We start from the raw sequence: 13196 nt of genomic DNA on the forward strand, positions 1-13196 counted from the left end.
AATACCACTCTCTTTCCAACTTATTATTTGATACCCTTAGTAGAATACTAAATGTTACTGTGCGCTGCAGTGTAGCAGAAATGGTTTGCATTCATTTCCAGCAAGTTTCTGAGTCCTTTTCCAGTTCTCACACTCCTTGTGTAGCATGGCATCTCAGATGGCACAGGCGTGCTTAGATTACCGCCGAGGAGTCATCACAGCCATACTCATATGGACTTTGCACACTTACATATGCGTGTTGTAGCAGTTTATGCTGACTGAGGATTCTTCTCTGTGCTATGGGTTCAAGATATATAATGCATTATATAAGGCAGAGCTGAGATCATGGGAGCCAGAAAAGGGAGTGGCATTCAATTCATTAATATGTTGGAGAAGAAAAAAGGTGCAGTTTTCACAAATGTAACTTCTTTTTTTCCTGTTAGAAAAATAATGTATTTAGCAACTGAAAAAATACTTTTAAAATAACGCTGTGAAGAGAAGATTGCTTTTCTTACCTGATTTGATTTTATTACTGTGTTGTAGGTATGTGACTGGTGTAAGCACATAAGACACACAAAAGAGTATCTGGATTTTGGGGACGGGGAAAGAAGGCTTCAGTTCTGCAGTGCAAAATGTCTCAATCAGTACAAAATGGACATTTTCTACAAAGAGACACAGGCCAATCTTCCAGCTGGACTGTGCAGTACATTACATCCTCCAGTCGAAAATAAAGCAGAAGGCACTGGGGTGCAGCTGCTGACTCCAGATTCTTGGAATATACCGCTAGCAGATGCTCGGAGAAAAGCCCCATCCCCAGCGTCTGCAGCTGGCCAAATTCAAGGCCCTGGACCATCAGCGTCTACCACTGCCTCTCCGTCTGACACTGCCAACTGCTCTGTCAGTAAAATCCCCACGCCAGTTCCCAAACCTATTCCCATCAGTGAGAATCCAAATATTCCACCAGTTTCTGTCCAGCCACCTGCTAGCATTGTGCCTCCAATTGGTGTCCCACCTCGCAGTCCTCCCATGGTGATGACAAACCGTGGGCCAGTTCCTCTGCCCATATTCATGGAACAGCAAATTATGCAGCAAATCCGTCCACCATTTATTCGTGGGCCACCTCACCATGCCTCAAATCCTAACAGCCCTCTGTCAAATCCAATGATTCCTGGAATCGGTCCCCCACCAGGTGGTCCCAGAAATATGGGTCCCACTTCTAGCCCCATGCACAGGCCAATGCTTTCCCCCCATATCCATCCCCCCACAACACCTACCATGCCTGGGAATCCTCCTGGCTTGTTGCCGCCTCCCCCTCCCGGAGCTCCTTTGCCCAGTCTTCCCTTCCCCCCTGTCAGCATGATGCCAAATGGTCCTATGCCTATGCCACAGATGATGAACTTTGGATTGCCATCCCTCGCCCCACTGGTGCCACCCCCAACTCTACTAGTGCCATATCCTGTCATTGTCCCTTTGCCTGTTCCCATCCCCATCCCCATTCCCATCCCTCACATCAACGACTCCAAACCCCCCAATGGCTTCTCCAGCAATGGCGAAAGCTTCATTCCGAGTACCTCCAGCGAGACGCCTGGGGCAAAGCCAACCAATAGCTCTTCATCCCCTCGAGAGTCAAAGCAAGGATCATCCAAATCCTCTGACTCATCACCGAGCTGCTCAGGCCAGTCCCTTAATCAAGCTCAAGTGCTTCAGGAGCACAGTAAAAATGAAGTTGTTGATTTGACTGTCAGACCTAGTAGTCCAGTGAACAGTAAATTTGGTTTCCCCAGTGTGCTACAGGGTCCGCAGGATGGTGTGATAGACCTAACAGTAGGCCACCGGTCTAGGCTGCACAATGTCATCCACAGGGCTCTACACGCCCAAGTGAAAGTTGAACGTGAACCTAACAGTGTTGTAAATTTGGCTTTTGGTAGCTCAGACAAAAGGAACTGCAGTGACTGCAGGGACAACTGCAGCCCAGTTGACTCAAAAACACTACCGTGCAGTGACGGAGCTCACTGCTGTCCCGTCTCCTTGCCCTCTGGCACGCCAGGACTGGAAGCTGGCGCAGCGGTGTGCAACGTCATTGTGAATGGCACAAAGAGCACAGAGGGTTCCAAGAACCCGGAGCTGCCCCAGGAGCCGAAAAAGCCCCAGCCCCCGGAGGAGCTGGCGGTGAGCGAGCTGGAGTCCGTTAAGGAGAACAACTGTGCGTCAAACTGCCACCTCGAGGGAGATGCTGGCAAGAAGACTGGGGAAGAGCCCCTGGCCGGGGGAGACAAACAGGACCCGAACCTTAATAATCCAGCAGACGAGGACCATGCATATGCTTTGCGGATGCTGCCCAAGACAGGTTGCGTGATCCAGCCTGTGCCAAAACCAGCAGAAAAGACTGCTATTGCGCCGTGCATTATCTCAACGCCAATACTCAGCACAGGGCCAGAGGATCTGGAGCCACCATTGAAAAGGAGGTGTCTCCGAATTCGAAATCAGAATAAGTAAAGGTTTGTGTAATCACTACTGCCTTCTGTGTGAGTAGAATTGAGTATTTCCAGGTATGAGGTCAAACTCATGTGGATGTGGCCTTTATGAAACAAAAAGATACAAATTCCAATTTATGAGCACTTTCAGGAAACTATTGGTATTTGTGTTTTAGTATTGTTTTTTGTGTTGTACTGCATCTGTACTTGTCAGTACTCCATTCATCAGCAGCCTCATTACACTTTTGCTCACAGAACATTTCGTGATGGTTCTGGCTGTGAAGTTATTGTGCTGTGTATGTCAAAGTCAGTGATTTTCTGCCTAGAATATGGTTTAGGTCTGGGCCATTAATCTGTTTACTTATTCCAGCTGAGTTACACAGCAACTCAAGCCTTCACAATGACTGAAATTGCCCTGCAGCATAGCATAGAGCCAGATGACCCAGCAGCTTCCTGCTAGCTCAAATCCAATGGACGTAGCAAATGGTCACCTCCAACCATCTTACTTTGCTCTGCCTCCAGACTTCACCCTGGCTTTCCACTGAGCTGTTCTCCAGAGGCTGAACTCCCTCACCATGAGCTTTCTCATCTCATGTATTGGTGCTTAGGGACTGCCTGCTGTTTGGGACCGGCCCACTATAGCTTATTGCAGCAAAACCTCTGCCATGGGCTTTACTGCCTTGCCTGAGGTATCTGCCTTTGGTGCAAGTCTCCCACCTTAGAAAAGCAGCTGAGATTTCCCCCAGCCCTGCCTTTGGTGTATGTCTGTGGTTCCTGGTAGGGCTGCAAAGCAAGGCACAGGTATGGGTAACTCCACCAACCCCCATGGCTTGTCCAAGGACAATACTCCAGATGCAGAAATTCTTGTCCTTCATTCCCAATTTCCAGCCTACTGAATCCCTCTGATAATATAGCATCTTTGTAAAACTCTTAGTTTAATGTATGTCTGATGCTTCAAACCTGTGAGCAAGAAACTGTTAAGGAATCTTCCCTGTCTGACCATCCAGGAGCTGCTCGGGCAGTCACTCTCGTACCACCTGAGCTGGGACAGAAGCCCCTCCACAGCTACACACCCCACACTCAGACAGTCACACCAGGTTTTCTCACCAGCTCAACCCCAGGTTTTCCATAACAGAGTTCTCAGATATCCCAATCCTTAAAATAATTTCATCATGATGCAATAACTAAATAACAGAACAACAGCTTGAGCTGATGCCTTTGAGTAGAGATCCGGAACAAGGGAACCCCTGGGCTTTTATACGATTTATACCCTCACAGTCTAAGCACAGGAAATTCTGGGGGTTGTTGGTGGTGAGTGTCTGGTCACCTGGCTGGGCCACAGGTCCCTGTGTCATTTGTTATGGAAAGGATCAGCGCCCATTCCCGTCCTCTTGCCTAGTTCTCAGACTTGGGTGCCTGCCCCCGCAGAGCTCAACCTGCAGCTGGCACTGCAGCTGCACACTGAGCTACCTGCACTGAATGTATTCCTTAACAAAACTAACGTAATGGAATTTATTTAGGTTCACAGGCACGGAGAGCTTCTTTCAGGAAAAGGGGAAATGGTGGGTGTTGCAAGAAATCTGTTCAGCAGTAAAATACTGATGGTTCGCCGGATGTGGCTTGGTGACATGCCAGATTTCATTACAATCCGTGGAATATTCTGCAGCCTCCAGTAAATCCCTGTCCCTGGTAGCACAAATAGTGACTGCAGTGGTGTTTGGCACCTACAGCCACAGAGAGCAGCAGCAGGGTGTGTAATCTGGGCCATTGCAGTGTCTCCCTGCTCCATCAGTGAGGGCTAATTGCACCAGCAAAGATATATAGTACAGTCAGGACTCCCTTCTCATTTGTTAACACCACATTCCCTGTGCTGGTTGCAGGGTTGGAAACGTTACTTCCCTTGATCACCAGCAGTATTTATTTACTTTCTTCAGTGGAACACAACCATTATTCTTTGCTCTCAGCATGTGCTGACACATTTAAAAGATACACTAATAAGAATAGAGGACAACTATCACATTCATGGACTAATAACCAGCATATACAATAACTCAGAAGTCAAATGAATATTTAAAATCTTTACATGCTCCTAGGTCCTCCTAGTGGGGATCCCCCTACCCACCCCTGAGGTATGGAATGTATGTCCCTCAGCAGCGATATCTTTATTGCAGACCCCAGTGTTACCTTTGGAGCTTGAAAGATTCCCTTAATAAATGTATGCATGCTTCTACCTAGGGGTAGTGATTTGATCTAGTGAGAAGGGCACTATTTGGCTGTATCCTTTTTATTAAATTTTAGGAGAGCTGTGGTTAACCCTTCATTTCCTACCTCTCTGAAGCTCCTCGTAGCTGCTTATTTCAACACAGTGCTAGAAGACTTGCACATTTATGTGCTTACTCTGTAGTCAAAGAAAGGCTGGTTCTTAGCATCTACTTCTGCTTGCCTGGACCATCCAGGCTGCAGCAATGCTGCCTCTTCAAGGTCCCAACCCCAAGAGGAGATTAGTATCATTCAAAGCCAGAGCTTAAACCTGAGGGAGTTCTGGCTTCACCAAGTTGGGTATTTTTGCCTGTTGACGTGATTATTCATGACATCACTTCACCCATAGTATTTGAGAGAGAAAGTGGGCAAACTGAACAAGCTGCATTGGAAAGACAAGGACTCTTTATCATTCGGTTACTGTCCTCAGCCCTTTGTATTCTCTAAATGTCAATAACTGCCACTGTGATTATCCTCAGGAATAACCACTTTCCCTTTCATCCTGAGTTTTACATATTTCTCTGCCTCAATGTAAGGGTTTTCTTACAGGAAAGTTTTCAGGTTGCCAGGCAAGATTAATCTGACCCAATACAGACATTTGGAACAAAGATGCAGCTGAGCTAATTGTCTAAACTCTCTTTAAAATCAACCTAGAGAAGCAGGCACTTCAAAGAGACAGCTGAGCTCATCCCAGAGTCAACAACTAAGACAGCTCAGATGAATTGTGCCCTAGGAGTGCCTATTTCTGCCTGCAATGAGGGAAACCTAGGGTGACCAGCACAGACATAGATGTCCACACAGATGCTGGAAGTTAAGAAGCCCAGCCTAGGTGTCTGCCGTACCTCTGGGGCTTGTGCAGTAGCATAGCACATCATGGTGATGGTTATTAGTCTGTGCTCATCCCCTCGTTCCTCCAGAAAAAGAAAAGAAGTAGCCTCTGTGCAGAAGAGATGGGAGCGAATACTCTGCAGAAATAAACAGCGTGGTAACCATCTCGTTCCAGTGGGTACCTCAGTGAAATGCGGGTGGGTTTTGAGCGTCTCAAGGCACGCACAAGTGATTTGCACAACTCTGATGACTGATTTGAGGTGAGGACTCTGTGGTTTCATGCAGAGCCCTTTTGCTATTTCGCTATTGCTGGTCATAGCCAGTCCGGGGGAGAAAAAGGGCTCTGCCTTAGATTTCTGCCCTCCCTGCCTGTGACGACTGAGCAGGGCTCAGAGCCTGTCTGTGTCTGTGCAGAGAGGGCAACAGGGGGAGGAAACATCCGTGCAGCCTCTTGCACTGCAGCCCTGACCTCTGCCGTGCCCATGGGTTAGTTCCTCCTGCCTGGGCCTGGGGAAACAGGGGGATAAAACCCTACTCCTTTGGCAATCCAGTTGTGGGGAGAACCCCTTGAGAGAGACTCCTAACCTCATAGAAATTCTAATAAAGTGCAAAGAGGGTAGAAGCTTCACTAACAAATGTGTTGATTTGGGCCCTTGAAGGCTTGTATTGATTGTGCTGGTCACACTAACCTGGGAGAAAAAAAGTCCAACCAATTGTCTTTTTCTCTCTTGCTTCTCATCTACCCTAATTGGAAAATCTGAGCATATTGCCCTAATGTGCAACTTTTCCTGGATTTTATTTCCCATCAAATTGTGTGACAAGAAGGAAATTAGCCAAATATTTTTACACTAGAGTTCTGGACAGACAGATTGAATTCATGTAATAGCAACATGGACTCTCTAAAAAGGAATCAATGCAAGCGTGACCTTTTTGGGCAAGTTGCCAATCTCTGGATTATTTAATGTACCAATTACTTGATTATTGAAAGTGCTAATCAGCAACATAATCCTTGATGTTAAAGTTTAGTTTCTCCATCAGGACATGGACTGTCAAGCTGTTCTAGCTTGATGCAATTTGAAGAACTATCAAAAGATGTCTCGGTGCCAAAGTCCTGCTATGATAAAGGAATGAAGCTAGGAAGAATATTCTGTTGAGTGTTACATTTTCAAGTTTGAGCAATGTGCCTTTCTAAAATTAGCAGTGTTAGTGTTGCCTGCCTACATGCTTTATGCCCTGGCGGGATCAGTTTTAACCCGCCGGCTTTGATGTCAAGGTTTCCTAAAGCAAAGAAATGAAAACCCTGAGGTCTGCTTGGATTTAACATGATGGTTATGTTAAACTGAATGAGAAGATGAAGTGGCACATGCTAAACTCACAACTAGCTTCTGTATGTGTGTATGTGTGTGTGTTGAGTAATCCTGTGTTGGGGACAGAGGGGTAAGGAAAGGAAGGAGTTTTTTTGCTTGTGTCAGCAGAATTTCTTCCAGAAGTAAAGGAAATAGTAGGTGTATGGCCACCTACAGAGCCAACGTGTATGTCCTGGGGTCAGCATCTGCTGAGTGAAAGGCCCAAACCTTCAGCTGTCTAGTTCATGCATTCTACTCGTATAAATATACAGCATGCAGAACACTCAGTTCAGAGCAGAAGTAATATATATCCCACTTCGAGCTCCTCTGCCCATAATGGTCCAGCACAAGATTTCCTGCTCTTGTCTGAATTCCTGAGGCAAGGGACATAGCTATTAACCTCCTTTTTCTTGCCTAAGAAATTTTATTTCTCCTCTGTCTCTGTGGTGTCTATCTATCAACATCTTACCTCTGCCCAGCTTGCTATGATCAGGACAAAATTTGACCTTAAAGATATACTTGAAAACAGATTTTCTATATTTGAACACATTTCTATGCTAGTCATCTTTGTTGACACGGTATTACGGGCCAGAGCCTTAGCTAATTTTAACTGGATATAGTTCCACTGATGCCAAACTAATTTAAATCTGCAGAGTAATTGGACTCATACACTTAACACCTACTCTTCTGCTTCAGAAGTTTTCCTTCACCTGGCTTCTTATGAGCCTACAGAAATTTTCCATTTATCCAAAGGGGGAGAGGAGAGACTTTTACCACCACAAAGCCTTAAACACATTTGCTTGGAACTGAAGCTTTGCCCTTGAGAGCTGTCTGACTCTAGCAGTGTGATCTTATGTTTCAAAATTGCCTGTATACCTTCTCAGGTATATCAAATCAGAAAAAGGATTTCCCAGAGAAAAAAAAAAAAAAAGGAAAGAAAAAAAGGGTTCTCAAAATAGTGAAGTATAAAATGACATACTTCCAGGGTAGCTTTCAGCTCCCACATCTTGCTGCTGGGGTGTGGGAGTGCTAACTTCCGTCTCAGTAGCAGTAAATAGCAGGCTCGTGGTACGCTGTCATAGATCACTGCACACTCTGAATCAAAGGAGCAAGTGCTGATTTCTGATGGGCTCCTCCTGCTTTTCTATAAAACCTTCTAGGGCATATGTTTCAAATATGAAATCTGATTCTTGAACTCAGTTTAGAAAATAACTACACCTCGTCTGATTTGTAAAGGTAGTAAGCATCTAGGGCTGTTGGCAAACAAAACACACAGCCAGAACTTCAGACAGCAAAAAAAGGCATAGCTCAACTGACAGACCCACAGAAATATGCAGAACCTGTGACACCTACATACTGTAGTCTACCTGACAGCTCCCAGAACCTCAGACCACTGATTTCAGAGATCGTTTTGGTGCTTATTTTCCATTATTAGTTTCAATTGTCTTATGAAATTAAAATTATTTGAACGGAAATACGCATCCAATCCATGCCGTTCCCTAAGTTGGTACAACCCACATTCATATTGAAACAATGAGTTACTCATAATTCTTTGCCAGGCTTTAAAGACTGATCAGGTGCTTTCATACATACAAGGTCTAATGTTCCTCATATTTAAGTTGGTTCAAAGCAGGTTTGGCTGCACTCAAAAGTGTTAAGTGTGAAACAGCCGTATGTGGAGACTTGAGCTCTTCATCAGACTGTACTTGTGCTGTCGAGCTACCGAAGTCAGTGGTGCAGGGAGATTTTATGGGGGCAGGGAGGAAAGCGCAACTCATAATTAAATACAGAGTCCCTAACAACAAAGACCACAGTAAAACAGACTCTTGTAAAAACACTTGTATAAACATCATCTAGACAACGACTGCCTTGACATGCAGGGGCCAAGATGCTGGATGGTATGTGTCTGATTGCCACTGAAACCTGATGAGGAGCTAAGCACCTCACAGCCTTTGTGAAGCTTGACCCTGAAACACTGTGCCCAACTTCAGTGCAGAGCAGTGAGCTCTGAACAACCGTGAGGAGCTTATAAACTACCTTTCGATATTACGAGCAATACCTGAAAGTGGGAGAGAAAGGTGCAAAACAATTTGAGGACTGTGGTTGTGAAAAAGTTGGACATACTCAAGCAGCGAGCCATAGATTTTAAGATAAAATTAAATTCTTGTTAAAAAAGCACAGTGGAAGATTGAAACAAAGTAGAAACAAAGCTCTTTGAGCAAGAAGTCAGGAGGAAATCAGACAGTGGCAAGCAAGACTTTCTGAAGCAATTTTTGTTTCCAGATTACCTGTGTATTTTTAGGTCCTATAAAGGTAAGCATGTTTCTGGGTGCCTCTGCCAGTCAAGGCCTCACAGCTGAGACCTACTAATCATGACCTTATTTACATTATTTTGATAACGAGCTGCACTGCACTCGCAGGACTGAAAGTTGTGTTTGGAAACGTGTGTGATCATCTCGTGAGAGCCATGAATCGAAGTAACCTCTAACATTCTGCAGAACCCTCAACTATTTAATGTTTGCTTCTACCATGAAAATTACAGCTGATTAAATATCTGGGCTTGATCCTGCTCAGTACTGCGTGCACTCAGCGTTCGGTGCCTCTAATGCAAGTTGAAGGCCTTCGGCACGTTAGAGATCGAGGTCCTGCCTCTGACTCCTTTGCATGGCTTTACTTCCCCAGACACAGCTTTGGTATTTGAAAAGAATGGTATTCCTGTACAACATGTGTCTCAATTTGTAATGATATCCACCCTGCAGCTGGCTTGCTTTTCCAAGAGTTTCTGAAACATTGCTGCCTCAAATTCGAGCCAACCTTCAATAGCAAATTATCTAAAGGCAAAGAGGCTGAACTGCGTTTGCTGAGAGGACACCCATACTCCCTGCTGTGCTCCATCTTCCAGTCCCAGTTTTGGACTTTCATGCTGTGTAATGTAATCATCTTCTATGAAGGCAGATATTAAAAAAAAAAAAAAAAAAAAAAGGGGGTTTGGGCTCTGCATGTACTGCATGTACTTAGTCGTGGTTTAGGGATTGGGTAGTGTTGAGTGAAATAACTATGGAGTTCTGACCTCTCTGGAAAGATCTGCATCCCATCATCAGGCGATTGATATTGAAACCTATGGTTAGAGCAATTTTCAGCCATTTATTTGGAGCCCACGTGGTTAAATGTAAAACTTCGTGTTGCCTGCTTATGCTCCAAATATTTATAAGCCTTCCTTGAACCACTTGTGCTGCCACTTCTAAGTTCCTTATCCAAAAAGAGGAGAAAAAAATGCTCTTTCCCACAGGAATTCTCCAACTGAGAGAATCTTGAACATGACTAGAAAAGATACATGATGAAGTCATTGAAAATTTGAATTCTGACCCTAAATTTCAAAGTTCAGTTAAAATGCGAATTCAGTTTCATTTGAAGCAGTTTACCAAATATTGCTGAAATTGTTATCTTGGTGGTAAAAATATTGTTCCTGTCTTCTTGAGGTGGGAAATAGAGAAAATCTAAAGCATTATTTGGGCCCAGTGCAGGTTTTTCAGTGCCCAGCAGTGCTGGGCATAAGGGAGATGCCCTAAGGGGCCTGGCACTGCACTGAGGTCAATGCTCAGTCTCACCCACTTGCTTCTTATGTGTTCTGAGTGGGTTTTTCCTCTTCATTCTCCCACAGTATAATCCACGTGACATTTTTGCCACCTGAGCATGCCCCCATGCTTTTGGATGAGCATCTGCTCTTGCTTAGACTTGAAAAGAATGAGGGCTGTGAAAACCAGGGAGAAACCCTGTGGGGACCGTATCCGGCATGCAGTCCTGGACGGTTATGGGCAGTGGAGTTGTTCATGGGAAAATAGGAAAGTGTTGATTGCTTCCTGATACTGGATGCTGAAACTTTTCACTAAAAAGGTTCATTGCTGCTTCAGAAAGTTTTGTTATGATTGTTATAATTTTGTGGCCCACAGTAACATTTCAGGTTAAAAAGCCAGGCCCAGGTGTGGCCCGGGTGAGGAGGAGAACTCTCAGAGGGAGGTACAGGCTGTGGCTCAGCAAGATACCCATCCTCACCATCCTGCATACCACTACCAATAGTTAAACTGCCTTTCTCTGGCTATATAACTGGTTTTACTGGAGAGATCAGGTTGAATAAGAAAATTGAGAAGAACCTTGGAATAGCCAAAAGCATAGTGGTTTAGGCCCACAAGAGACAGCTGAAATGCAAGTTAAAGTTCCTATTCTGATTCAGACAAAATTGGAGGTTTAAAGAAGGGTAATCACATCACAGTGGTTGCCTGTTTTCAGGAAAGGAGAGTAGAAACTGTCTGGATTTGGTTTACCTTCTTTTTCAGTTTTGGAATATTTTTTTTGTTTGGTTCGTTTTTTTGGTGGGGTTTTTTTGTTTTGTTTTGGCTTTTTTTGGGGGGGGGTGTTGTTGTTGTGGTTGGTTTTTGAGGGGGGGGGAGGGTGTTTTGTTTGTTTGTTATTTTTTTAAAAATACCTTGCAAAAGTCCAACTTTATCCCAGCTTAGAATGGGAGAACTTGTTGAAGATCTGGCTGGTTTTTTTCAGAGGAAAATTGTATCTTCTGTCACATCTGCACACCAGTGGGGCAAAGCACACTATTTACGAGGCTGGAAAACACACTGGTGCTGCACTAGCTGGGGGACACTGGGCTGCCTTGTTGTTGTGGAGATATACCCAGTTACCCCAGTGTAAGTCAGGACTGGCCCTGGCAGGCTCTGTGGACATTTCCAATGTAGAGGTTAGAAGTCCAGAACTGTGATGGCATTTTCCTCTTTGCATGATCCATGTACATACCTCAGAGTCCCCCAAAGTATAAACCAGAGACCCACTGTCAGTAATAGCCTGGAGAAAATGGTGCAATAAGTTGGGGGTGTCCTTACCACTTCTTCTGCCTAGGCATAAAAGTCAAATCACAGGGCTCTTCCCCAGTGCACTCCCTGAAGTCACAATGTCTGCTCAGACTGCAGCTCATGTTTCAGTAGAAGGGAGAGCCTGAGTTCCACAGGTGACCCAAAGCTGAGGAGGATCTTTGGCTTACAAGGTCAGAGCAGAAGGAAATCACTATCTTTGAAATCCAGAGGTGGTGCTTAAGGACGCTGCTTGTTTTCCCATTTGTGCTAAAGGTCCTCCCTGTCTTTTGCAATATGGCATCCCTTCAGTTAGCTCATGGAAAGACAAATCACAGAGTATTCAAAGGGGAAGGTTTTAATGAAGAAGCTTGAACTGCTTTAAGAATTGTGAAAAAAGAAAAAGAAAAAGAGAAAATTACAGAACTATTACAAGTAACAGATGATTCCCGAGTGTTTCCAGGGCTGAGCTTGCTCCCATGCTGACTTTAGCTGCACTCTTGTGGTTTATCTTCAGAGCAGTTTCCCTGAGAAAATACTTACAGTGCCTTTACTCTAGAGCCATGCATGTCCCAGATGAGCTAGGCCTCTTTTAGCACATCAGCATTCATTGTCTGGGTGAATTAAGTGCTGTGCTATATTATGGGAACTCTGCCATGCCAGTCCACATCAATGATTTTTTCAGCCTTCCCCACCCAGTCTCTAATTTTTCCTGAACAATAAGATGTGAATCTGGAGACAGAAATGTTCAATGGGGCATAGAATGACAGGGAAGCAACCATGGAAAAAACTGTGTGTGTGTCTGGATGTGTGCATGAGTCCAAAGGCATGTCAATGACATGGCCCCTCTGAGGGGACAGGACATGACTGGGGAGGCCATCACTGCCAGCAGGAGCATGCTGCCATGCTTATCTCCTGGGGCAGTGCTGGGAGCAGACACACAGGGATCAGTGCTTGGGGGTGGGGGAGCAGAAGGACATATCCCCACAGCTGAGCCAGCCAGCTCCTCAGCATGGAGGGGCAGGGAGGTGATGCTTCTAGCATTTGGCTCTGCCAAGCAGGGCCAAGCTTACCACCACAGGACAAAGGGCTGTAGCTCTGCAACAGCACCTGGAAAGAGCTGGGTAACTGCAGAGAGGGAACAGAGAGTGGGGAGGCTTTGCCTTAGCTGCCAAATTGACCTGCCGTGCTCTAATTCTGTGCTGCTCTGAGCAAGGACTTAAATCCTCACGTGTCAGGCATCAACCAAAGAGGAAGCTCTGTGTGGGTGAGTGCAGCCTGTGTCACAGCTGCCAATGGCTCAGGTTTTGACTAACAGCCACACAGCACCAGGAGAGAGTGCAGCTCTCACCTACTGCATGGAATCACTGCATCACTATCTGAGCCCACAGATGAACCTCCAAGCACCTGCTATAGCTGGGTCATCATCCAATTGAGTTATTCTCCTTCCCCCC

General features: G+C 45.3%; 1 protein-coding gene across 2 annotated transcripts in view; it reads left to right on the forward strand.

The window, feature by feature from the left end:
* The window catches only part of SOBP (sine oculis binding protein homolog), a 112806-nt gene that overhangs the window by 97689 nt on the left and 1921 nt on the right, over positions 1-13196 (forward strand). For both annotated transcript variants that reach the window (XM_008637755.2, XM_017739604.1), the window contains one exon: positions 523-2477. In XM_008637755.2, the coding sequence (XP_008635977.1) occupies positions 523-2475 (1953 nt within the window). In that variant the 3' untranslated portion in view covers positions 2476-2477. The remainder of the gene's footprint in view (positions 1-522; positions 2478-13196) is intronic.

Source organism: Corvus brachyrhynchos, unplaced genomic scaffold (assembly GCF_000691975.1).
Source record: "Corvus brachyrhynchos isolate BGI_N302 unplaced genomic scaffold, ASM69197v1 scaffold14, whole genome shotgun sequence".
Lineage (NCBI taxonomy): Eukaryota > Metazoa > Chordata > Aves > Passeriformes > Corvidae > Corvus > Corvus brachyrhynchos.